This window comes from Lepisosteus platostomus, chromosome 7 (assembly GCF_059453375.1).
Source record: "Lepisosteus platostomus isolate fLepPlt1 chromosome 7, fLepPlt1.hap1, whole genome shotgun sequence".
Taxonomy (NCBI): domain Eukaryota; kingdom Metazoa; phylum Chordata; class Actinopteri; order Semionotiformes; family Lepisosteidae; genus Lepisosteus; species Lepisosteus platostomus.
Window position 1 is genome coordinate 10,444,059 of NC_142617.1, and position 24,935 is coordinate 10,468,993.

Below are 24,935 nucleotides of genomic sequence, written 5' to 3' on the forward strand. Positions count from 1 at the left end.
TAGTCTGCTCTGATCTATTTTCTAATAAGGAGTTTAGTCAGAGCCATGCTGCTTAAACATGAAGGACTCCCCACTGCATGGGCTGTAGATATTAAGCATTTCTAGTTTAAGATGCTCCAGGCAGTGAAGTAGAGAGAGACTTGAGTCTGGCATTCAGCACACATCAGTGGATAAGGGAAAAAACCTTCAAAGTTAAAAAAGACCTTTGCGTTATTTTTTTTTGACTCCTGTTCGTTTCTGACAATGCAATGTGAGGACTTTAAGCTTAAGGATGAAATGATCTGAAATGCGTGCAGTCACATCATGGCACTTGACTCAAGATGTGTTTAAAAAGCTGAACTGGGATTTAGTAGAAGTGAAAACTCTTAAAGCATGGTTCTGAAGGTTTTTCAATGATCTCTCCCAGATGACTCAGACGTCAGCCCCAAAGTGCAATTTATTTTGAAGAAGCATCAAGATTTTTAGATTGAGTTCTTTTATCAAGTAGGTTGATGAAAGAATTAAACCTTCATTATACAGTATACAGTATATATCTCAGCAAAGACTATTTTTTTGTGTAGAATATGATAGTACAAGCTTTTTTGACCTCTACCAAAAAAAATTAAGTAATTGAAAAATAATTAGGTTACCTGTTCTAAAATGTTCTGAAGTCTCTCGGCTTCACAGTCGATCACAAATTTCTTTTCTTGCCTGCGATCAAGATCTTCTAAAAGCCGCCGGTAACTGGCATCATTAAAATTCTCCACACAGATGGCACTGACTTGCCAGCCATTTTGACCTGCCTTTTCCATAATTGCTTGAAGTATGGAGTATCCTGACAAAAAATAAATAAATAACACAAATTATGAGTACCCTTGTTATACCAAAATGTTGACATTATGTCTGTGTAGGGATACCAAATCATGCCCTTTTGTTAATTTCATAGTTTTCCCCATAACATGCTCTCATCTATCCATCTTTGTCATTGAGATCCTCCATTTATAATGACATTCAGATGAACAGTAAGTGAACCCTGTTTATTTCCTGACCTACTGAATAATAAAATATTAATTATTATTGTATACTATTGCTGTGATGGAGTATATGATAAAACCCAAAAGCTAATGTTGAGACAGCATAACCTTTCAGCTTTAATAAAAATAAATGTAAAGCCAAGTGTCCATTTATGTTAAGTTTGTTGCAGACAGGTGCTTTTTGCCCATGAGTGTTTCAGCTGAGCTCTTTAATATCTAGTTGCCTGAGGGGTGCTTGGAGCATGCATATTTTCACAATCCAGCCAGGAACTAAGCCACAGGACATAAAAGAGAATCACTCAAAAATCCAACATAGACAGGGCTGCAGAAAAGAAGTATAATCTTTTGTAAACTGCTATACATTCAAACACGTTGCCACTCTTAATCAAAAAGGAACTTTTTTGTGTGTCAGGTGAAAACAAAGGACTTAACTATAACTTGGATGATCTTATCAAAGTACACTGAAACCACTTTGTCAAAACTGACTTTATTTTATATCTACAGTCCACAACATATGCAAATAAAAGCACGAAGCCAGTGTTGCATTTTCTTTAAAATGCTTTTCTATGTTGTTTGGAAGGCTGATGTAACGGGCATCACAGAAGAGAACCACAATGCAGCACTTTGAAGCAAGATCAGCATTAATAAAGCTGTCAATGTTTATATCAAATATGTTTTTGTGTTTTTGAGATGAGAAAAACTTTTGATCCTAAACAATTTAAAGGTTCAAAATATATTTATAAATTATTGGCAATAAAGGTAAAGGTATGGAAAATAAAATATTATTTCTCAAAAGCTGTTTAGATTTGATTTAAACTTTAAAACAATATTAGAACCATGTTTTACTGTACATACCAGGCTAGTAGATGAAGCACCCTCCCAATGCAATATGCTTCCTGCTGTTGTTGGTTCTAGCAATCTAAAACTGACAGATGTTGAGAGTATTTCATACTTCTGTTCACACAGATTGTTCTGCCACTGCTGTAATTTATCATCACCTGTCTTTTGGTTCTTGCAAATCTGTCTCTCTTTCCATTACTATCTTACTGTATCTCTATCCATCTATAGATCAGCCTACATCATTCTATGTATATACCCTGTACACAAATACCCTCATGCTGTGCACACACTTGGTATGCTCCCAGTTGGTTGCAACAGAGAGCTGTCTCCAGCAGTCGACATGATTTGTCTGGTTCAAACTGTGGTTATGTACTTAATATTCTTGTTATAGATGCATTCACATTGATGTATCTCTAAAGTGATTGAGGGGAATTGAATTTATGTTTATCTTTTTGAGAGTCAAATAGAGGTGGAGGGAAAGGGCAGTCTAGAGAGATTTAATGAGTCTGAGCTTGCAGACTTTAAATGAACTGCTTTGTCAAGAATGCTTTCCGTTTTGGGTAAACCTAGATTGCCTTAACATCATTAAGACATTAACTATGTCTAGGTATATCTAATAGAAATATAGTCATCACTCATCAATATAGTCTGTATATACTGTAGGCCAATTGAGAATGATGATCAGTTTTCTCTTACTAATGTGATTAATTCAGCTGTTGATATTAAGTTATAATATCTAACTGATTAATGTTTAAGGTATTATGCCCAACAATGGAATGTCAAATATACAGCACATTTGAAAATTTCATATAGTACATCAGCTGCTACAGTATGCTCTTATCTTCCAGCATGAAATCCCCTACAGCACAAGAATGTTTCTTTTTTCTCAAATGGTGACAATCAGCAAGAAATTGTGTCCTTGTCCATTATTACGGTTGACCTCAAAGTATATTAGTGCATTCTTCTAATGACGACTCATGATGTTATATTAATAAAATACAAAATGTCTTTTGGAAGAAAATTAGATTAGGTGTTCTTATTATCACAGTCTCATTATTGTGCAAGACCTGTAGACGCACTTCATTTCTGGGTGAATGCCGCTCAAGGACTAACACAGCAAGCACAAATAGACTTTTCCCAAGATAAACACTTTTAACTGAAAAACAGACATGCTGATCATCATTTCTAGAACAATGTGCAACGTTTTAGTTGCTGACATTAACACCATTTATAAAATTAGAACCTCTGGCCATTAGCCATGCCAGTTCTTTCTCCACCTCATTTTCAAAGAATTATTTTATCCTCATTCAAATTCATTTGTTTTAGGGGGTGACAAACATTTCTTAATCCCATAGTCTTTACTCAGTGCTTGTGGTGTATTTCAGTGATTGTTGTCAAATATATTTAGGCATTTTAAACCATTTACATTTCTAGCCAAATATAACAGATGGCCCTCTAAACTGCACTTTATGATTGCCACGTACATTTGGCGAATGCTGTCCTCCATTCACATGGACTTGCATACGGGGATTTGTCTAATTTAAGAACACAAACGAATAATAAATGAAAAGTCGAAAAATATCAAATACTATCCTCCAGATCAAGTGTTCTTTTGATGATTAAAAAGCTAGGAATTCTAAAAACTGCAAAGGCATAGGAAATGTTAGTATTCTGGTCCATATTTCTCTCCTTTTTTGCCTTGGGAAGCATTGTGTTGGCACTGTCATTTTCTCTACAAAAAGAGGAATTTACAGTAGTTTTAGAATTTTAGTTTCTTTGCCCTACAGTACTTTGTTTTGGAAGCAATGAGAAACTTACCAAATATGACACTGAACTGTTCAGGAAGACAGACGTGTAGTTGTGACTTATTTACGCAGATTATTCCTCAGAATATCTTGTATTTCCCGCAACATCAAGAATTCTGACATGTAAAAAAGGTTTTGGTTGCAAACACAGTACTGTAAATAAAATAATTCTTCCTTCTTTTCCCTCTGAGTAAACTGCCCACTCCAGAATCAATTATTTAGAGTGGCAATCTGCCCAAAGTTTAAGGAAAATCAGGCAAAACAAATTATTCAGCTTTGGAAGCCACCTGGAATACAATGAAAAACTACAAGTTTATGTCAGTTCATGAGATTGTACACCACTGCTCCAATGTCTTTCTACAGTACATACCTATCTTGTACTTGTACTCATCTATAATCCGAATTGCCCTCCATATAATGCTTATTTCTGTAGGAATAAATTGTGTGTTTTTCTCACTTTCACAATGATCTGGATTTATCCAATGTTGCACATTAGATTTATGATAAACGTGCAAGGCAAATACTGTATGTTTTTTAAAAGTGATCTTCATAATATGACTTGAGGTTATCCAACAGGTCCTTCTGTATCCAGCCTGCAGCATTCCTGCCTCCAGGTAAATAAGGCTTTGTGTGGACTGTTCATTCAGGCTGACATCACAGACCTCCTGCAGCACTGCAATGACAGCCCAAAAGCTAAGAGGAGAAGTCATATGGCTGGAAAGGACTTCACACAGGATTAAATAAAGTGGGGAAATCACATTCTCTTTGGTTTTCTCTCTGAATGATGCTGATCACACTGTTGCTTTGCATTCTATACCTCAACTGAGAGACTAATCCCTCCCACCATATTATGATCTCTCCTAACGTCTTCCTGTACCCACAATGACTGTACTCCTACACCACTACACACACATGTAAGCCGAAATTGTACTGTCCCCTCGATAGCCCAGTAAAACTGTACTGGTCGTAATAATATTTAATATTAATTAACCATACTATTTTTAACCATACTATTTTTGCAGTGTTCCAAGAATTACCTTGCACTGTTCTTGTCCTGTTATATTTTCTCTGTTGCGGAATTTTGCACAGTTTTGATTACTTGATTACATGTTATTTATGTTATGTTATTACATGTTACTGTTATTGCTATTGTGTTACTGTCTATTGTCTTATCTTCTGTCCTATTTATATACTGCACCTGAGTGACTAATGAGAAACACTTTTCATTATACTATGCACCATTATACTATGTAAGTTTAATGACAATAAAGTTGAATGGAATTGAATTGAATTGAATGAGAAACACTTTTCATGATACTGTGTAAGTATAATGACAAATAAAGTTGAATTGAATTGAGACCGGCACTGTTTCGGCTTCTGTTTGAAGCCTGTCTCACTGCTCAGTATCAAAAACACGCTTAGCACTTCTTTATTTTTTTCTTATTCTCATATACTGTGTACTGTATATATTTTTCCCTAACTTCCATTCACTCTAAATGTTATGAAGTAATACTTCCTCCTTCTTCTACCGTATCCTCTTACTCTCCTCATAGTCTAGGGCTCAACAGAGAGACAGCTTGTGTTAGTGTGCATCACCTGTGGGCACCTTCTGCTACACAGGGTACACAGACATGAAAAAACCCTCTTCTCCTGCTGACTGTTTGGTGTATTGCTTACACAAGGGTGACTCTAGATCATGCCTGTTGTCTCCCAATCCACAGGCACATCTTCTCACAGCTCTGCTGCTCAAAAGGTCAAAAAAGGCAACCTGTCAGTGGATCTTAAAGCTTACCGAACACTAATGTTGCATGAATATACAGAGCCCTGCCTGGTGTGGCTCGATCAAGATCAAGGTTATTCTGGGCCATACTTTTCATGAACAGACACTCACGATTCTAACTGCAAAAAATACCAATTGCATTTTTGCTGAGAAATTAACAAATTACTCCACTAAATGCTAAGCAACTCTGATTAGTATGAATTTAATAGAAGATATTTAAAATCTTGTATTTAGCTAATGCTGTGCTTAATGCTCAGAGATATATATGTTGTCATCTTATATTCTTAGAATGCTGTTTTTATATATACAGTATATAGTACATTAATACAATGTGGTTTCCAGAACCAAAAAGCTTAATGAAAGTAAAGGTATTAAGTGCAAGTATTTAGGAACACATACGAAGAAGGCTCCATCACCAAAACATTGTTGTGTTTTCTTTCTTCTCTTTTCAGCATGGAATAAACCTATGACCTGTATTTAGGAATATGCCTTATATTTCTTTTCTAGGCAATATAAACCATTATATATACAGTATATGTTAAATAAACGGTGTATTATTTTGGAAGTTCTTCCCACAAATGTGACATATATACAAACTTAGTTTAGACAGACTAATATTCAAGATACAAGTGCTAAACTGAATGTTTATCATTCAGTGCTTTGTGTTATGTTTTGGGTTATGGTGGAATTATGATGAAAGATCCTGTTATAAATGATTGAAAATGTTGATTTCTTTACTCAGACATAAAATATGTAGACTAACTAATGGAAACTGAAAATAAATTGAATTGCAGCAAATGATACTTGAAGGACTGGAGGCCATCCCAATATCATATAATTCTGTCATTTTATATCTGGATGTCCAATAGGTGGCAATAGTGTTCCACAGGGGTTTGCTTACAAGTGAATTACATGGAGAGGAGAGCCTCATAAACTCAGAATTTCCCATACAAAGAACACCTAGCCTGTAGAATATGGCCATCCATCATCAGAGCTTTCTTCTGTAGATGTTTCACATTTCAGTGACTTTTAACATCTCCACAGTTTTTTCAGCCCTTCAGTGAGAACAGTTTTGGGAGATTCTGATATAAATATGAACAGATCGAATTTTCAAATATATTGCAGTATTTAATAAGAAACTTGAACGTAGAGAACTGTGAAATTCATACACACATATACAGTACACAAACCACAGAATCTTCTATAAACTCTTTCCCATCAGATTTCCGAGGTTCACTCAGTTACTGTTTTGTTGACTATGGTGGGTTGAACTGGTCAAGATGATTATTTTTGTATTTTCATAGATTTATGGTATCTTTAAACGAAAACAGTTTATATATACTGTATATAGGCAAGAGGCACTTTGGTAAAGCTCTCACAAAGTTTAAAAGAAACATACACAAACCCATTTGAATATTTTACCCTGCACTTATGCAGTAAGCTATTTATACCCTGAAGTGATGTTTCTAACACACAAATCAGTATAAAGAAATGGCATATTTGTGAGTTGCTGAATTATTGTATGCATGGCTACATAAAGTATTATTTAATGCACTGCATATGAATCAAAGGAAACTGTTAAATATTACTATAAATATTATAATAAATGACTATATACTGCATCAATATTGTAACAGAACGTTTATAAAAACAAATATGATACTAGATTAAATCTAAATATAAAAAAATATAACATGTATGAGAAAAGATTATAGTATAGACTGGATGAATGTAAATATTTTCACATTACATTTTCATGTTCTTAGGTCTTTATACAGGAATTTTTTTTTTAAGTGCTGCTTGCTTCAGTAAATAGATTTTAAGTGCCAGTAAAAAATGAAAAGCAGACAGTTAGTGGAAAAAATTCTGCAAGAAAATAAAGATTATATAACATTAAGGTGGGGGGTCAGACGATTATTTTTGGAGTGCACTGCAACACAATCATAAATGTTTTCAAACCAGAGATGCTCATTAGTTTCAAAACATCCGAGTCCATTGAGAAAAGCTCACAAGCTATTTTATCAATAATAAGGTTCATAAAACACCTTTATCTAATGGAAACGTGCTCTGCTTTTAGCAATCTCCCAATCTCCCCTTCTTAATTGTATATAACTCTAACACATTAACTTGCAACTGGATTCACTCCAATACCATTTAATAAAACCTGACAAGGCTAAATCCCACCACCTTCCTTCTCTAATTAATTTGCAGATAAAATACTGTTTCTAGCTCCTTTGCTCTTTCAGGCCGTTGCAAAGGCCCAGCTGTCTAGTGGAGCTTGGCTGGTGCATTCAAGCATACCGTAGATATTTCTACGAAGAGATTTTGAAATCTCTTGCTCATTGATTCCTTTTCAACCATGACAGGAAGCAGCACTTCCATCACGACACCGCCACAGTGACAGAATGAACTGGGTTGTATACTCACCCCGGTCTGTGTCATAGAGAAAGACAAAGCGGTTCCAGTCATAGTGGTCTAAGAGGCTGAGAAGGGCCCCTCTTAAAGAGGGCCGCAGTTGTAGTACAAACTGGCTCTCGCCTTCCGTGGGGAAGCTGGGTGTGATGAGCGAGATGTGAAGGGCGCTGCAGAATGAGGTCAGGGTGTGCACCGAGCGCTTGTCGTACAGGCCGAAGATCGCAAAAACTCCCCGGGAATATTGCGAACAAACTGTGGAAAGAGAAACGGGGGATTAAAAGGGGGTCTCTAGCCTCTGTATCAGGTTTTGTCTATTTTCAACAAAAGTGCATGCATTCTAAATAACCAGATGCTGTCCAAGGTGGTACAGCAGACCACTGTACATAAAGTGTGCACGCTACAGTCACAACACATTTTGATTTTCATTATTTGGAATTTTATAACTTGTTAAAAGAAGAGGTCCTACTGAAGGTCCCACGTGATCACACTAATCTCTCCGTCTGTGTTCTCAAAGAAGGTTTTCCGAACTCCAACATCAGAAAGACTACAGAAACTAAAATTCTCCTGCAGCTAGGATCATAGCTTTCCCCTTCTCTCAACGACAGACTACTTTTCGTCTAATTCTCTCTATTCATTGTAGGTTTCATTTCACACCTCTCTTCACCCATCCTGACTTCACACTACCTGACTGGCCTCTCTTTCTGTCCCCTGCTCCCGCCCCTCGCTTCTCCTCTCTCCCAGCTTTTGTTCTCTGCTACATTACCTTTGCTTACTGCCTTGTCTTTCTCACACCTGAAGAAGGCTCCACTGCCGAAATGTTGTGTTTTCTTTCTTCTCTTTTCAGCATGGAATAAACCTATTACTTGTTCCTTTTCAGCCTACGCATGCTGACGCAGCTACCCACCTGAACTAGTGAAGGGTTTACTCCTTTCCAGTTGTAAACAATATTTGAACAGTTATATTATTTAGTTGTGTTGTTCTATAGAGCAGGATAGCAAGAACAAAGTACTACCGAGTGCTTTTAACTTCACAAGTGCTATCACTTACACATAATACCTATGCTACACACCACATGCTGTGACGAGGAGAGCAGGCCTAACAGTGATTAAGACTCATTACAGGGAGCAGGAATGCAGCTGTAGATAACATGAAAATTATGAACACCTCAGAGTTTGCTTTTCTTATAACTGTGCAGTAAATCCCTGGTTGGAAGTACTGTAGCAGTTCTAATCCTTTGGGTGTGTGTATATAAATGAGTTACACAGGACCAACTTTGCTATACTTGGGGTCTGCCTATGTTGCGTGCAATGTATCAGTGCATTTGTCCATCACATACAGGAGATTACATCAATGTTTCTTACTCGGCCAACACTGATACATTAAATATCCTGTGTCCATAAATATACAGCAGAGACAAATAATGCAACTTTAAATATACTGTATGCAGAAGACATACATTACAACACAAATAATCTCTCAAGGTAAAATACAATTCCACAACATGTTCTAGTACATCAGAGAGCAGTCTGAGATGAGCATTCCAGGGACTAGCTCTTTAAATATCTTGGTATCTTTTAATAGATAATTGTCTCCTTTTAGAATACATGTCAAAAATTTTAATGAGCAGTTGCACTATTTATTCACATCCAACCTTAAGTCAGGCTTCTGTATAATGAGAGCTGCAGTGCAGTTTAGATTATTTGTAGCCACACAAAAAACATGCTTTACTGGCAGAGATTTTGCCTGAGAATCTTGCAAGCCTTTCAGCTTTCAGTTTTAACAACCTGACCCTCAATTATGCATAATATAGTACAGAAATAATTAAAAATAATTTAAATATAAGTAGAATTAAATTATTCCTTCAGAAAATACACTTTTATTTCCTGGAGCACATAAACATACAGTAAATAAATTAAAGCATATAACTCAGATATATTTTTGCAAATTATTTTGTTATTTATACTGAACTGCCTTTGGCAGAACTGAAACATTAATTAAGATTTTGCCTAGTAAATATTGTTTTATTAACTGTTTTTTATAAATTGTTTCTGTTAAAGTTTGGTCTCTTTTACAATTAATACCAGTGTCACTAGCAAATCAGCTTCTGTAGCAAATGGGAATGGAAATTTCAATGGAATGGTGTAAAAAGAATCCAGAAAACAGAACATTAACAGAGGCATTTCATCTCACAAATGTTCCAAAACATATTTCTATATACAGTATAATACAGCACCAGGAGCCAAGTTTCTTCAGTAATCTTAGGGCGAGAGGTAAATTGTCCATAGAAGACATTCAACCATGTGAAAAATTCCCTTGAGTGTATTAAAAATCCCTGTAGTATCCTTCCATCTGTATATCCTTTGTCCCACTGAAATGACACAGTGTCATTGTTTGGACGTAAGTTGATGTCGGATCAAATTTTTGGGGGTCCATATCTTAACTATCTACCTTTGACCACAATCATGGAACACACAGGTATACAGGTACAGGTACTGTATATGCACAGAAATCCAGGAAGGTACAGTACCTGAAACCTGTACCTGAAACACCTAAAGTACTGTATGTTAAATATTTCCCCAGCCTGCTTCAAGGTGAAAGTTGTGAGTGTACTGTATATCTAAAAAATACTCTCATTTTTTAAATGTTTTTTGCCAGTCAATGTTCTTGATTGACAAACGTTTACTTAACACACGGTATATTTTTGAGGAGCACGATCTGTGCACATGATAAATAAGTACATTTACTGTAGGTGAACAGTTTTGGAATAGGAAAAAAAAACCAAACCTTGCTTCCATAATTATTTGGAAACATGAATTTTGGTATAACTACTCTCATACTATCAAATATAGATATTATTTTATTCTGTACATATATTTTATTAGTTTGTGACTTTACTATTGTTTTTTGTCCAGTTTCCATGCTTCTTTGGTAAACTACGAAAACTTATCTAAATACCTGATGGAGAAAAGGCTATTTCAAGTTAAAAATGAACCTTTAAATCAATATGCTGTAATACTGTATACTGTACAAAGGAAGAAAAAATGATCCATTTACCTACTGATACAACAAAATACACAATTTAAAAGCAACAGTGTATTTTACTAATGTACAGGGCATACACTTGCTTATTACACACTGTACCCATTGGTACCTGCAGCTCACTGGGCATATTTGTAAAACTATTTACATTTAAATAGTGAGCAGATGGGTTTGTTGATTGTTTCAGTAGGGTTGTTCCTTGGGACAGCAAAATGCTGAGTTTGAGTCATGTGATTTCATTAACATGCCCAGTTATCAGTGTTTGGTATTTAAGTTTAGTTACAATTGCCAAAACAAGTTCATTAAGAATCTAAATAAATAGCCTTTGAAAAATACATGATTTTAATTAATGCAAGAGCAGTGAAAGATACAGCTATGCTCTGTACAAGTGGTGGAGATTGCCGTCAGTGGACTATCATGTGATCTGATTTATCTGTATCATTTTTTCAGAGTGTAGTGGACACAGCCAAATGACTGAACTTGCCATACTGTATGTGTGAAAAATATGTGGATTCATTCAGGGGATATCATGCTCACAGATGATGGATTAAATTGCCAAATAACATTAGACCTGGCAGCAGAGAGAAACGTGGAGTGTTTAATTCACCAGTGGATGTTGTCTTGCCCTTGCTAAACCTGATGGAAGATAACACACGGTATGCAGGCATTGTGATGGAAATTATGTTGATTATTGCATTGTTTAGACCAACTAGTAGAGCTAAAAAAAATGTGATTATATTTTGAAGAAACTCCTCTAGCTAGAAAGTGACAAAACTTGCTGCTTAGTGATACATTGATTATTCTTTTAGCCAAGAGTTTTGTTTTGTTCTTGCAGGGCAATGCCGAATGTTTTATTTTACAGCAGGGCAGAGTAAAATCACACAATACTAGAGTTACAATGGTAGAAAACAATCTGTGAGACCAACTCGCCTACACCTGCAACTGTCCACCCTTAGTCTGGAGGTTGCTGGTGCTCAGAAAGAACGATTGAACATCCTGCAGCAGTCTGTCCAGTGCTGGTCATGTCTATGTGTCACCACTGCCAGGATTCTGATCATATTCAAGGACATCACACCTGAGGCTACTTTGTAATATTTGACAATATTTGTCATGTTGCTCACTGGAAATGTCTTATAGAGCTGTACTTTTGTGTAGGTTTTCTGTGATAATATTTTATATACTGTATATAACAGAGTCCTGTATGTCATTTGTCCACCAGTGTAATGAAAGAAAATAATGCTACAGTATATAATGAACATGTATTACTGTTGGTATTGCACTATAAAGGCACTGTATGTTTTATGTTCAGCAAGACAGCCACCCATGTAACTCATTAAGCTGAAAACAAAGATCACAAGATAATGCATTCTGGTAAAATAAAAGTAGGAATGGCATGCCATACTGAGGAATGAATTTTCAGTCAAGTCCCTTCTTAATCCAAACTGACTCTGGTGGGGAGCAATCCCATGGATAGCTTAGGGGGCACAGGTTGAGAATTCAAAGCCCTTGGGCACAGTGCTGGAAATGAAACATGCTAAAATCTGCTTCCAAAATTTGACAATGTGCTGTGCTCTACTTTTATAAAAACAAGCAGGAGAAAAAGCTCCCCAAACCATTAAACTGGATTCATCTAAGATCTTTTCAGATACAATTTGCAAAGGACACAGCCTCCCGATGTTCTCTATTCAACAAAAGGAATCAAGAGAACCAAAAGAAAGTCACACCCAGAATTTTGTTGGCTTTATACAGTAAATACAAAGTACTTTATGTCATTTCATTTGAATGCTCTTTGAAATGAAAATACTGTATATTTTCACATGCTCTTTTCTTGAGAAAGGAAGAAAATGCAATTTAATATTTTTAGACACGTCTGACATGTCTAATTTAGAGTGAATGAAAGGAACAATGGCGATAACTCCCACTACTGCTGTAAGGTAATCCATTTTCAGGCCAGCTCAGAAATATTGTGAAAAGTAATTATTTCTTTATTTTAAGAATTCATCTATGGTTCTTTGGTATGGAAATTTATGGGGTATGTTACTGCATTTTGCTTTCACTTGATTGCCTGATTGTTTTCATGCATTTACAAGAGAGAACAATCACTTAAATCTACATTTGTTTGGAGTCTCACTTTTCTCTCAGAGAATAAAACCTTTTCAATTAGCCACATGGGACCATTTCTGGTGAATTATATAGAAAAGCACTGATCGTTCTGGCAACTACAGACAGGCTAGTTTTAGGATTTAAAAACAAGTTCCAGGAACACTGTTTTTTTTCCCCCAAGCAACCACTCTCAGCTCACAACAATTCGCTGTGAAACCTATTCTAGTTCAATTATGAAGAAAAATAAAGAAAATGTGCATTTTCATCATTTTTGTAATAGTGGAAAGTGTAACACAAGCAATACCACTTTAATATAACAACCAATATAACAAATACAATGAAAACCAAAAATGGCCAGCACATTTTTTTAAAAAACAGCAATATTTAAATTATTTACTTTCTTTAAAACCCATTACATGTTTTTGTCAGCTTTATGATTCAGTAAATACTGTATATACATAAAGGGGCTAAGACCTTACATTCTGATGGAGAAACAAATTATTGATAGCACAGTTCCTACTTAATGGACGAAAAGCAAAGAAACAAGATCTGGGTAAAGACAAAAGGAATGAAGCCCGAAACACTGGTAGCAGGTCTCATTTTAGCTACTTAGCTGCGCACATAAAAGGGAAAATGAGAGAAACCCAAAAATGGTCAAGCAAGAGTGGGTGTAGAAAACACGATTGCAGAAGGTAAACCAGCAACTGATTATTACTGAGTGTTTCAGTATGAAGAAATTGCATGAAACTGTTACACTGTTCAGTACAGATCAAAAACAGAATAATGAAGTGGTTTGAGCATTTATTCAAAGTGGCAAAAAGGACTGGAATTATTGCAACCATTTTCTTTAAAATTGGGATAGCTAGAGGAGCAGACAACCTGAAGAAAAGGCCTGTAGAACAGCTGGTGTTAAAGGGACAGTCTCTCCCATCTTCATCTTCAAACACTCAGGTGTCATTGTACTGTACAGCCTTGCTCATATACTGTAGGTACAGCACATGTTGCATATGAGGGTTGGGAGAATTAAAAAAATAAATTGGATGAGTTTAACTGTATTACTGACCTCATCCATGAGTCCTTGAAATCTGGTCTTGTATCTCTGGGCCTAAAGCCTGCAGCTACAATATCGCACATGTGATAACAAAAAAACTGATCTGGACCCCAAAATGTTTAATAAATACTACCTTATTTTCATTCTAAAATTTCTAATTTGGAGCTTACAATTACAGCTCAATTTTAAACTCTGATCCTTTCCATTTGGGGTTTAGACAATGGCATAATACTGAAACCACCCTTGTTAAATTAGTTAATGAGCTGCTGATTAGTTCTGACTTGTGGTTCTTGAATCAATCAAGGCACTTCATAAGATCACACAGAAAATATTTAGGGATTAGTGGTATTCTCATTCATTGGTTTGGCTTCTATTTAGTAAATCCTGATTGTCTTAAATCTTATGATGTCTCAGTTGCTCTGAGTGTTAGGGACCTCTTCCATTTAGCTTATATGCTGCTGATCCAGGGGATTCAGCAATGGTTTGTCAATATTCCAAACATCTGCAGAACACCCTTGGAAAATAATTGTATTTTGTAAAGAACATTTTTAATTTGACAACATCATGCCGGGAAGCACAGAATAGCTTCTTCATCCTTGAAAAGTCATTTTGAAATCGGGCACAAGAACAATATTGGGTTCCAGAGATCGCCATTCCTAAAGGAGTAACTGTCCTGCTGATGAAAAAAGCAGTTCTGTCAGCTTTCAACAAAGTTTCGTTTTGTGAGTCTAAGTAAAATACTGTACAGATGAAAAGAATGACTGTACACTAGGATGGTTCCTTAGATACTGCTAAATTTCCATATATATTGTATTGGGTGGGTTAAACTGTTCTCATGGCAGATGGCACTGTTAGGTAATAGTCCACATCAAACTGTTATGTGCCAAAAGGGTATTAAGGATACCTACAGTATATGGCTAATTCTATGGCCACTGAACATCCTAATCACCACTTAGTTCAATAAAGACTGAACTGTGAAGCAGAGGTGCTGCAGGCCATGTACACTTAACCTAAACCCATTTGAGTAGGAGGTACTGTACAAGTAGGCAGAGAACTGTGCAAAAGATATACAGTAAAGAAATCACAAGCTAAGAGGTGAATGACTGGTCCATGAGACCAGCTCAGTTTATCAGGGAACATTCGGCCATTTTCTCTTACTTTCTAACCCCAAAGCCGAAAGCAACACAGCTGTGAGTGGGTGTACTTTTTAGAGGTCAGACTTTGTTCAAAATCAGACTTCATTCAAAAAATAGGCCACCTCATTCAAACTCTTCACAGGCTCTGACAAAGTCAACCTGGTGGATTACTTCAAAACGAACACTGAAACATGAACCAATTGTGAAGTTTAATTTACGCAGACGGGCAATTAAACCATGAACAGGTTGCACTCTTTACCTAAAGGGTTACAAGAATATGGAACAAACTACCTATTCATGTTGTTAAAGCAGATACCCTGGCCTTTTTCCAGAAATGGCTTTGGATCAATTAGTACCAAATTAGTACCTACCAAAAGGGTTAGGATGGGCTGAATGACTTCTCATTTGTAATCTCTATGTTTTTGTTAACGACCTTCCCAGGCAACTGGGGTCTGAACTTAAAACAAGGACTTTGTCCTTAACCTCGGAAAAATGTATTTACTTTTTGAAGAATTCACGAGGAGAAAATCTCATTGTGGTATTTTGTTGCATTTATTTGGCACAGGCAGAAAGGTTCCCTATGGCTTAGTACCAATTTAGAGAGTAGTTTTCCTGTTGAACGGGGCCTTTGTCAAAGTACTGAACACACTCATAGTAAATATTTATAAATAGCAATCCAAGTGTTTCATGTATAGTTTGTTAGACCTGCAAGTAAATAGATACTTGTGGTTGACATTGCTACTTGTCTTTTATGTTGTCATTTGCTTGCCTGAAACCAAGCTGTGCTAGGAACAAAAAAGCTGCATGATCGCACTTGACTTTACTTTACTATAGACTGAAGCACTTTTACAGTATATCTGAAAACTTTGCTATTGAGGCTATCTGATGTCAGGACCTGATGTACAGTATCACTTAAATTTTCCTTATTTCTTATATTACCACCCCTTTTTCATTACAACCGGTGTCTAAACTTGGCTAATCCTGGATGAGCTGCTAATTAGTAACAAGCTATTTCATGAACACATACCTTTTTGTTCTTTTTTATTCAATACGGATGTCTGGTTGATCTGAATCTGTATTGTTAATATACTGTATATCCTTTTCCATTAGGAAAAGGTTACTTTCATGAATAAGTAATAGGTTTATTCCATGCTGAAAAAAAGAAGAAAGAACAACGTTTCGGCCGTGGAGCCTTCTTCAGGTGTGAGAGAGACAGGGCAGTAGGCAAAGGTAAACCGCTGTATCACCTGCAAGTACACATCCACCACCACACTCATTCAAGGCCCCTCAGGACAATTCCTGATCACCCAGACAGCATCTTGTACCTCCAGCAACCTTATTTAGTGTATTTCTTGCAGTAAATGCCCAGCCATCTACATTGGAGAAACAGGAAGGCGACTCGGAGACCGCTTCAGAGAACACGTCAGGGCTGTGAAGATTAAAGATCTCTCCAAGCCCATTGTTTCTCATTTCACCTCTGACGGCCACGACCACTGTAATCTCTCCGTCTGTGTTCTCAAAGACGGTTTTCCGAACTCATACATCAGAAAGACCACCGAAACTAAATTTATTCTGCAGCTAGGATCACACATTCTCCCTTCTCTTAACGACAGACTACTGTTCTTTTAAATTTTCTCCATTCATTGGAAGTTTCATTTCACACCTCTCTGCACCCATTCTGACTTCACACCTCTTGATTGGCCTCTCTTTCTGTCCCCTGCTCCCGCCTCTCACTCCTCCTCCCTCCCAACCTTTGTTCTCCCGCTACTTTACCTTTGCCTACTGCCCTGTCTCTCTCACACCTGAAGAAGCCTTCACGGCCGAAACGTTGTGTTCTCTTTCTTCTTTTTTTCAGCATGCAATAAACCTATTACTTGTTCCTTTGCAGCCTACGCATGCTGACGCAGCTACCCACCTGAACTACTTTCATGAATGCCCATCATGGAGGGAAGCCTTTAATCCCACAACATGAAGTGAAGGGCAGTAATCCAACACTGAAAGAAAGGACACAAGTCTGCTCTTTACTAACCCTTCCTAAGAATGTGCTGTCTCTAGGAGCTTTTGAGAATCCTAGCTCCTTTTTTGTTTGTTTTTCATTTGTGTTTCACTGGCATTTTTTTTCTGATTCTCCGCTTTAATTACACATGGTTTTGATGTTAACAATAATCTCATGCACACCTGTGTCACTTTCCCCCCACGTCTTCAGTGATGCATTCAAAGGAACAGGTCTACAATAGGTCTTTGTAAATCAGGCTCTGCCCGGCTCTAGCAGGCAGTGTTCACGTCAGAAACCACCCGTTTGTGATGGCACTCCAAAGACCTTTTTTCATTTACTTTGTCTAATGTTTAATGATGTTTTACACAATGGAATTACACAGATTAACTGGAATGCATAGTAATGGATTCAACGTAGCTAGGTTTACATCAAAATAAGAGCAGCAGCAGCAGAAGGTGGAATGGAAACAGGTGAATTCAATACATGTCATTTCTTTCATTTATCAGCTTATGACTTTGTGGCAGTTTGCAGTTCTCTGCATGCTGTGGATATATAAAACTATTGCAACTTGTCATAGTCATGATCAGCTCTTCTTCAAAAAAAATTGAAGAAAGTGTTTGGAGAAAATATTCATTATTAACTTATTAGGAAGGTCTTTCCACTGTCGCTAGAATAAGTCCTTCCATCTGCTCTACATCAATCAGGACACCAGGCAGATTTACTGAACTTCAGTCTAACTGATGCGCTCGGTTAATCCCTACTGGGACAATCTGACCAACATCAATAGTCAAATCACTCAGCCCCACTAAATTATTTGGCAGGAGGGAAAACATTACAGACCTCCAAAGAAGAATAACTTCAGGAGACCTCCAAAATGAAGAACACTCACTCATTTGGGATTAGACTGTATTTGCATTCAAATAAATGACACTTGATGTAAAGCTTTGCTTTTCTAGCATCAAAACGGATGAACATTTGAGTGCCAGCTTAAAAAAAGAATCTTGCAAAAATATTTTTAATTTATTAATGACTTTTTCAGGATGTGGGCTGGTAATTACTGTATGTATTTCATTAGACCTACTTTCCATAACAAATTTGTTTTTCAATTTGTACAGTTTTTAGACTATGCTAAAAACTAAAAATGGGAAAATATGGACATGGGGTTAACAATATTTGTGTGCCACCACTGCACAAGACCAACTTGATTAAATAAGAACAATATTAAAAAAACATGCCTGTAATGTAAAAAGTCCACGTACAATACGTCACCATGTGTCACACAGTATTATTCATTTCTTTTTATGTTATTATTTTCCTCACATGCAGTTCCCCAGAAAAAGCAGAATAAGAAGACTGGAAGACAGGAGTGGACAGTGTGGGTTATAGGTGGAGCCAAGGAGGATTAACTGTAAACTGAAAAAAAAAAGTCTGATTGATCCATAAACATTGCTAAACATTGATTTTGATTCTTTTCATTGTCCAAAATGTTCAGAATATCAGAATAAATATACTGTATCAGAATAGATATGCTATACCTGCCATTGCTGATTTTAAGGAAGAGCAGAAAATACTTTCCTCAAAAATAAATAATAGAAAATAACTTAAGAACTCTAAAACCAATCTTATAATTCTAATTGAAATGTTATTTGTAGCCACCATTTTCTAAAACAAACTGTATTATGAACCCCAAACAGTACTCACAAATATTTTTGAAAAATGAAGAATTTGGTCAGCTAGTGATTCTGTATTTCAATCAAACCCTTCCTTTCCACAGACATGCAAAACACTCAGTACTGGTTCTGTCAGTAATGTCATCACCTGTAATGTCATTTCCATTTCAAGCAGCAGGCTTGTGGATCACTGGTCAAACATTCTGCACAATACAAACTAAGTTTCAGGAAGTGCAAAACTGACCCAATTTTTCATATGATCAAGTCAAGGTGGTAAAAGTATTAAAATCATTATATGACTAATATATATGCTCATATAAGCAATAATGTTCTTATATGTCTGTGTACAGTACCTTGTTGGGTGTGTCCTGCCCAGGGAGAAGAGATGTCAACTAACAGTTTAGCTAACTCTGGTGCAGCCTAAGAGCTGTGCCCTACCCCTGTTTGATAAACTTTTTAAGAAACAGGCTCAGTAGTTGATATCTTTAAGTATCGAATGACAAAACAAAAAAAATAATAACATATTAATTAATAACAGTTAATTAACCAAAAAGGTATACTGATGGAAAAAAGAAACACAACTCCTGTCTATGTGGAACAGGCTGAAGAGTGACTCATCTGTGAAGAGGACCTGATGCCACTGCTAACGAGTCCATCGCAGCCTCTGTCTGGCCCAAGCCAGTCGGGTGTGATGTCTAGGAGGTGTGAGCAAGGGGCCCAGGAGTTTCTGCAGCAGCATGGGTGGCAGATCTGAAATGATTTTTCAGATGGACCAGTGTGATGTGTCGGTCCTGCTCTGGTGTGGTCACTCGAGGGAGACTGGATCTTGGACAGTTATCTGCCAGTCTTCTCTGAAGTCGGGACACAGTGGAGCGGCTTACTCCATAATGTCTGGGAATGCTGGCACAGACATGCCTGCCTGCAGCATGCCAGTGGCCCTCTCCCTTGCTTCTGGCGACATTCGAGGCATTATGGAATGCACAGAAAACTGACTAAGAGTGGCCTTTTTCTTGCAGTGACCTAAGTTTTAACTTAAGGCCTTTTTAAAGGTGACCTGATCAGGCATTGTTCCACCTGGACCTCGTTGGGTAAAAGTGCACCTAACAAGCTTTTGTGTGATTGGCAAGTTGCAATGCCTCACTGCACAAGCTGTATTGCTGGTCAGTGGGCTTAAAACAAATTGACAACTTTTTGTCAAAGTACATAGGCTATAACTATAGTATTCTCATTCCAGAAAATGTTGCATTTTTTTCCATCAATATATACACTACAGTATAAAAAGAATTAAATCACATTTTAAAATGTCAATATCAGCATCTCACACTGTGATGCAACATGTAAATCAGAATAATCTACAATTCTCTTGTGTCTGTTTTTACTCACAGGAACACAAAAAATGATTAGTGTTCAGAGAGAAGAGATGTTCTTTAGGATGATAGTGGAGGCTTGACTCTTGGGCTATAATTCTGTCTCCATGGAACCACTAGGAACACAAATGTATGGCTTTGTGCCATATACCAAGTTTCTCATTTCCATTACTTACACTAATACGATTATTATATGGGAAAAAAGGTATTTTAGCATGAAGCACATGATAGTGTATAGTAGGAGCTTCCTGAAAAGGTTTCAAAACACTAACCTTAATACTTTAATACTGTGCTTGTATTCAGTATGGCTCCACTGGGAAATTAAACAAGATGGTTACTCCCACAGCACTTTCCTCCAGTACTAAGTGAAACTACAAGGACATACATCAGTAGATGAGTGATTTTAAATAGGCTTCAGTAATGAAGACTCATCTGAAACAGTTCCCTCCTGAAATTCCCTCCTCAACCATGCAACCATATTTCCCTTTTCAAAATCATTTATGGTAAGAAAGATTCTCCATAAAAAGACATTGCATATTAAATTTTAAAAAATCAATATGATTTCTATATATATGTTCAACATGTTCATACTGCAGTAGAAAGCTCCGTATGATATTTTAATGGACATGTATTATCTACAATCAAGTAGTTAAAGTGCAAAGAGATAAAGTGCTTTGAAATAATTACAGACCAATTCACTGACAAAGACTGGGCTCAGGTGAAAGTCTAAGTCTGAATGCAGTTTTATTCTCCGTCATGGATGAGATTTCAGATCAGAGTACATGTCAGATTTGGAACAAACTGTAGTAGCAAGTGTGGACATTCTGTCAGGCTGCCTTTCTGAAAAGCAACATCTTCTCATTTGGAAAAAAAAGCATCCTTTTTTCCCTCTAAGCGAAAACACTGGTTCAAAGGCAGCTGCAGTAGCAGGACTGATCTGTCTCTGACTTAGATAGATCCCTGTGGTTTGCCACTTGATTGTGACTACTGTTTGGTGACAGCTGTCTTGTGGAAACCTAATGGGATCAAGGTATTGTTACTGTATATCTACTGTGGAAACAGACTATTTCTTAATAAATTATTTAACTTATTCCTAATGTGCAGAAGCTAAAAGCATTTTCATTTTGGTATACTGGTACAGATTGGACAATACTATTACTTCTATGTATTGAGTGAATAGCTGCTTTTGACTATCCAGTTACCAATAAACTTTACATTCATTCAATATTCACTGTTCAATACTAAGTGTCAAGCTTTTTCTTCTAAGTTTGAAGAAAATAAGATAAATGCTCATTGTTCTAAATAAAACACACAAACTGCTTAAAGCTTCTGTAATAATACTACAGTAATAATATACCACGTACAGTACATATGTTTTATAAACTTATTTTATCTTGGTTTGAAATAATCTTTTTTGACAATTTTCCTTTTATCTATTTATAGTGATAGAAGAATGGGGTCGTAAAAAAAATGCTTCAGTTGAATGACATAAATAACTGGGTATATCTGAGAAATAAGATCTAGAATTACCCAGTGGAAAATCTGCATGTATTTTGTCCATAAAAGAGAGTTAATGGAAAGAATATTGCAAGTACAAAATATAAACAATAACCATTAGTGCATTGTGTAGCACGAAGGATAATGTAGGCACTTGCATATTTTTATGCAGTGCTGTCCTTTGGCTGTGAAACAAAAATTTTACAAAGTACATTACTCCTCTAAGGACATAAAATTCTGAATTTCTTCAGGATTAAATCAACTACACGCTCCACATGAGCTTTTGGAATCCATTTTATTCATTTTGTTCTGAAACACTGAAGAACTGACCGATTGTTTCTTTTTTAATTTGGAATTCCTAATTGTCTTCTTATTATTTATCCACACAATTTGGAAAGATGAAAAAACCATACAGTAAGAATATAAACAAGAGGAAGCCATTCGATCCATCTGGCTCATTTATAATAGCTACTGTAGTTGTAAAAGGATCTCATCCAGCTTTTTCATGAAAGAACCTAGGGTATAAGCTTTAACAATATGGTTGGGCAGCTTGCTGAAGATTCAAGAATATCACACAATTAACTACAATGCATACTCGGGAGATAACTCTGTTATCATAACGGACTTTGGAGGGCATGACATTCATCCTCAAAGTACTACCATAGCCTCTGAGGACTAAGTCAGCTACTGCATGTCCCAAAATAAAGTTATTCTGCAACTAAAACTTTAGTGCTACTTAGTGCTAAAACTTTCATTTTGAAATACTGGTATCAAAACCACATGAAAAATGAGAAAAATCCCAGTAATTTAAAATTATTATAGTATTACTGCTACTATGTATTCACACATTAGAAACCTGAGTTATCCTGAATAAAAGCGTCTTGCCATTTGCAAATACAAGATTTTTTCGAACAGCATTCCAAGAGCTGCGATGACATTGTCTCCAAAATTCATTTTTGTTTACCCTCTTCAATGCTTTTCAAGGATAGCTATTGCTTGGTTTGCTCTGAGTACTGCATGCATTTCAGCACTCATTTTCTTTTCTGCTAAAATAAAAGCCTCCTCTGAGTCATAACCTTCATTCATTCTCCCCAAATTTGCAATTTATAACATTTCTCTTAAAATCATGAGCTTCGGCACACATGTTGCTCTCTTCCTACGCTCTCTCCTTACTTCATTATGTTTGAACCACACAGTGCTGCAGGGCACTTCCAGGAGGTCTGACCCAGACAATACCTTGTGGCTATTGCAAATGGCAAGAACACGCAAATAGCTGACGCAAGAACCCAAATATACTCTTTTTTTGTGATCCCAGCCTCCAGAAACTGCAGGAGTGCCTGCCTGGGTTTCCTTCCAAATAAAAACCTTCCTTAAAAAAATGAAACACTCACTACCAAAGGTAGCAAAACTGTGATTATCACACCTTTTATTTTGATACTTCTTTTCCCAAATTTTGGATGCAAGAAGCCCCTGGCCAGACTTACAGTATGTGCTTGTATGGGTGGTTGGCTTTAAGAGTAGCCTAGTGGAACGATAAACGTGCTAACATGAAAGCAAATGTTAAGCTTAACAGAGATCCCAAAGGCTTTCAGTGAGCCTTAGCTTGAGTGAATTTTCTTTTCAGTATGGGCTAAAAGAGATTTTCATTTAAAAACTAAATCAAGCACCAAAAGGTATAGTACCTCCTGTAACTACTTAATGAAAAAAAACATGACTCATTGAAAACCATTCCAAATGACAAGAAAATTAAATTGTTAAATTACTCTTTCAAAATAGAAACGATTATGTTCCAACACCTTGCTTGCTCTTCAGATCTTGTTTCCATTTAAGCCTGAAGGAACATTTTCTGAAGAACCACTCTGTTTCTGCTTCCTGAGGAAGCTGCCAATCAGTAAAAAAAACAGGGGGTAAGGGCATGTCTAGCTTACCACTGAAAAGGGTTAACACATATAGACAGACTTACAGTATATCTTCTTTTTTAAGAGCTGTTAGCGTATTAACTATCATATTTGTAACTGTGATGAAGAAATATACTAAATTGTTGTTATATCACAGAAAGCTCTAGCTTCACACCACACCAAATTAAGCTATGTGTGCCTATCTATATTTAACCCAGATATTAATCTGTGAATTACTCACTTTAAGTTTAAATGGCATATAACTTCATCTAATTTCCCTACACAAACTTTAGGAGACAGTCTTTTTAAATTCTCATTGGCCAAAGTACAAAATACATTTTGAGACCCTTTTTTTAATAAATGCATTCTTTGATTGTGTAGATTACGGCCTGGCGAGTCTGCATTTTCCTACAACCCTTCCATGGCCTAAGCTGGTATTGAAAACGGACGAATGAGTTAAAACTTTATGAACTTGGCATACTTTAACTATTCTTAATGGATACTGTACGTCTCTGAGATTAAATTCTAAAGCCAAATAACAATGACAAATGAAGTATCGCATCTGAAAAACTCTAAAAGCATTGGACTGCAACATCGAAAATACATTCTTCAGGGTGTTTTGAAAAACTCTCCATTAACTCCATTAATTCTCCATTCTAATTATTAGCAAAAAGCATAGTAATGTACAACCATCAAAATGTACTGTAGCTTATTTAACATACTGTAAGTAACAAACAAGTATGGCTTTTATTCAAAGCATGCAATTCTATTGTCAGATGTCAGGTAACTGAATCAAAATTTGAATGAAAGTATATAATGTGGAAAACACTGTCCAAACTGTCCATTTCGTTAACAGCACAATAGGTTTTGGAGATATATGAATTAATGTATTTCTTTAATGTCGGATTCGTTGCATTTTCTGGAAAGAAAGCAGCTTTTTAAATTTGAATTAACATATTATATATAACATATATAATTGATATTCTGCTGCAGTATTTGTTACAACAATATTTACGGAAAGGCAGGGATGTCCAGATTAGGAATCTTCTAATTAAGCAACTGTAATAAATAATCCCTTCCAAATACTATTCTTTAGAATTTAAAGAACATTCCACTCCAAATAAATAGAAGTGCCTAAAAATAACCTGATTTAAACTTATTTCCTGAAGTCATTACTTTTTTAATAGAGGATATTCTTTTCATGAAAACTTCAATCCTAGTCTACTAGATTCCGATTTCATCTGATAGGTTTTACCCTCCAGAAAATCTTTTTTTACTGACTTTACCATTCCACACCACCTTATTTATGCTAAATGTTCATGAGA

General features: G+C 36.3%; 1 protein-coding gene across 10 annotated transcripts in view; it reads right to left on the reverse strand.

Annotated features, from left to right (window-relative positions):
* LOC148658161 (glutamate receptor 4) overlaps positions 1-24,935 on the reverse strand; it is an 85,557-nt gene that overhangs the window by 39,424 nt on the left and 21,198 nt on the right. For all 10 annotated transcript variants that reach the window (XR_015940033.1, XM_088639204.1, XM_088639198.1 and 7 more), the window contains 2 exons: positions 7,866-8,105; positions 630-814 (listed from right to left, as the gene is read on the reverse strand). Coding sequence is in view for 9 of the 10 variants with exons in the window: in XM_088639204.1 (XP_088495330.1) it covers positions 630-814; positions 7,866-8,105 (425 nt within the window). In the remaining variant the exon portion in view is untranslated. The remainder of the gene's footprint in view (positions 1-629; positions 815-7,865; positions 8,106-24,935) is intronic.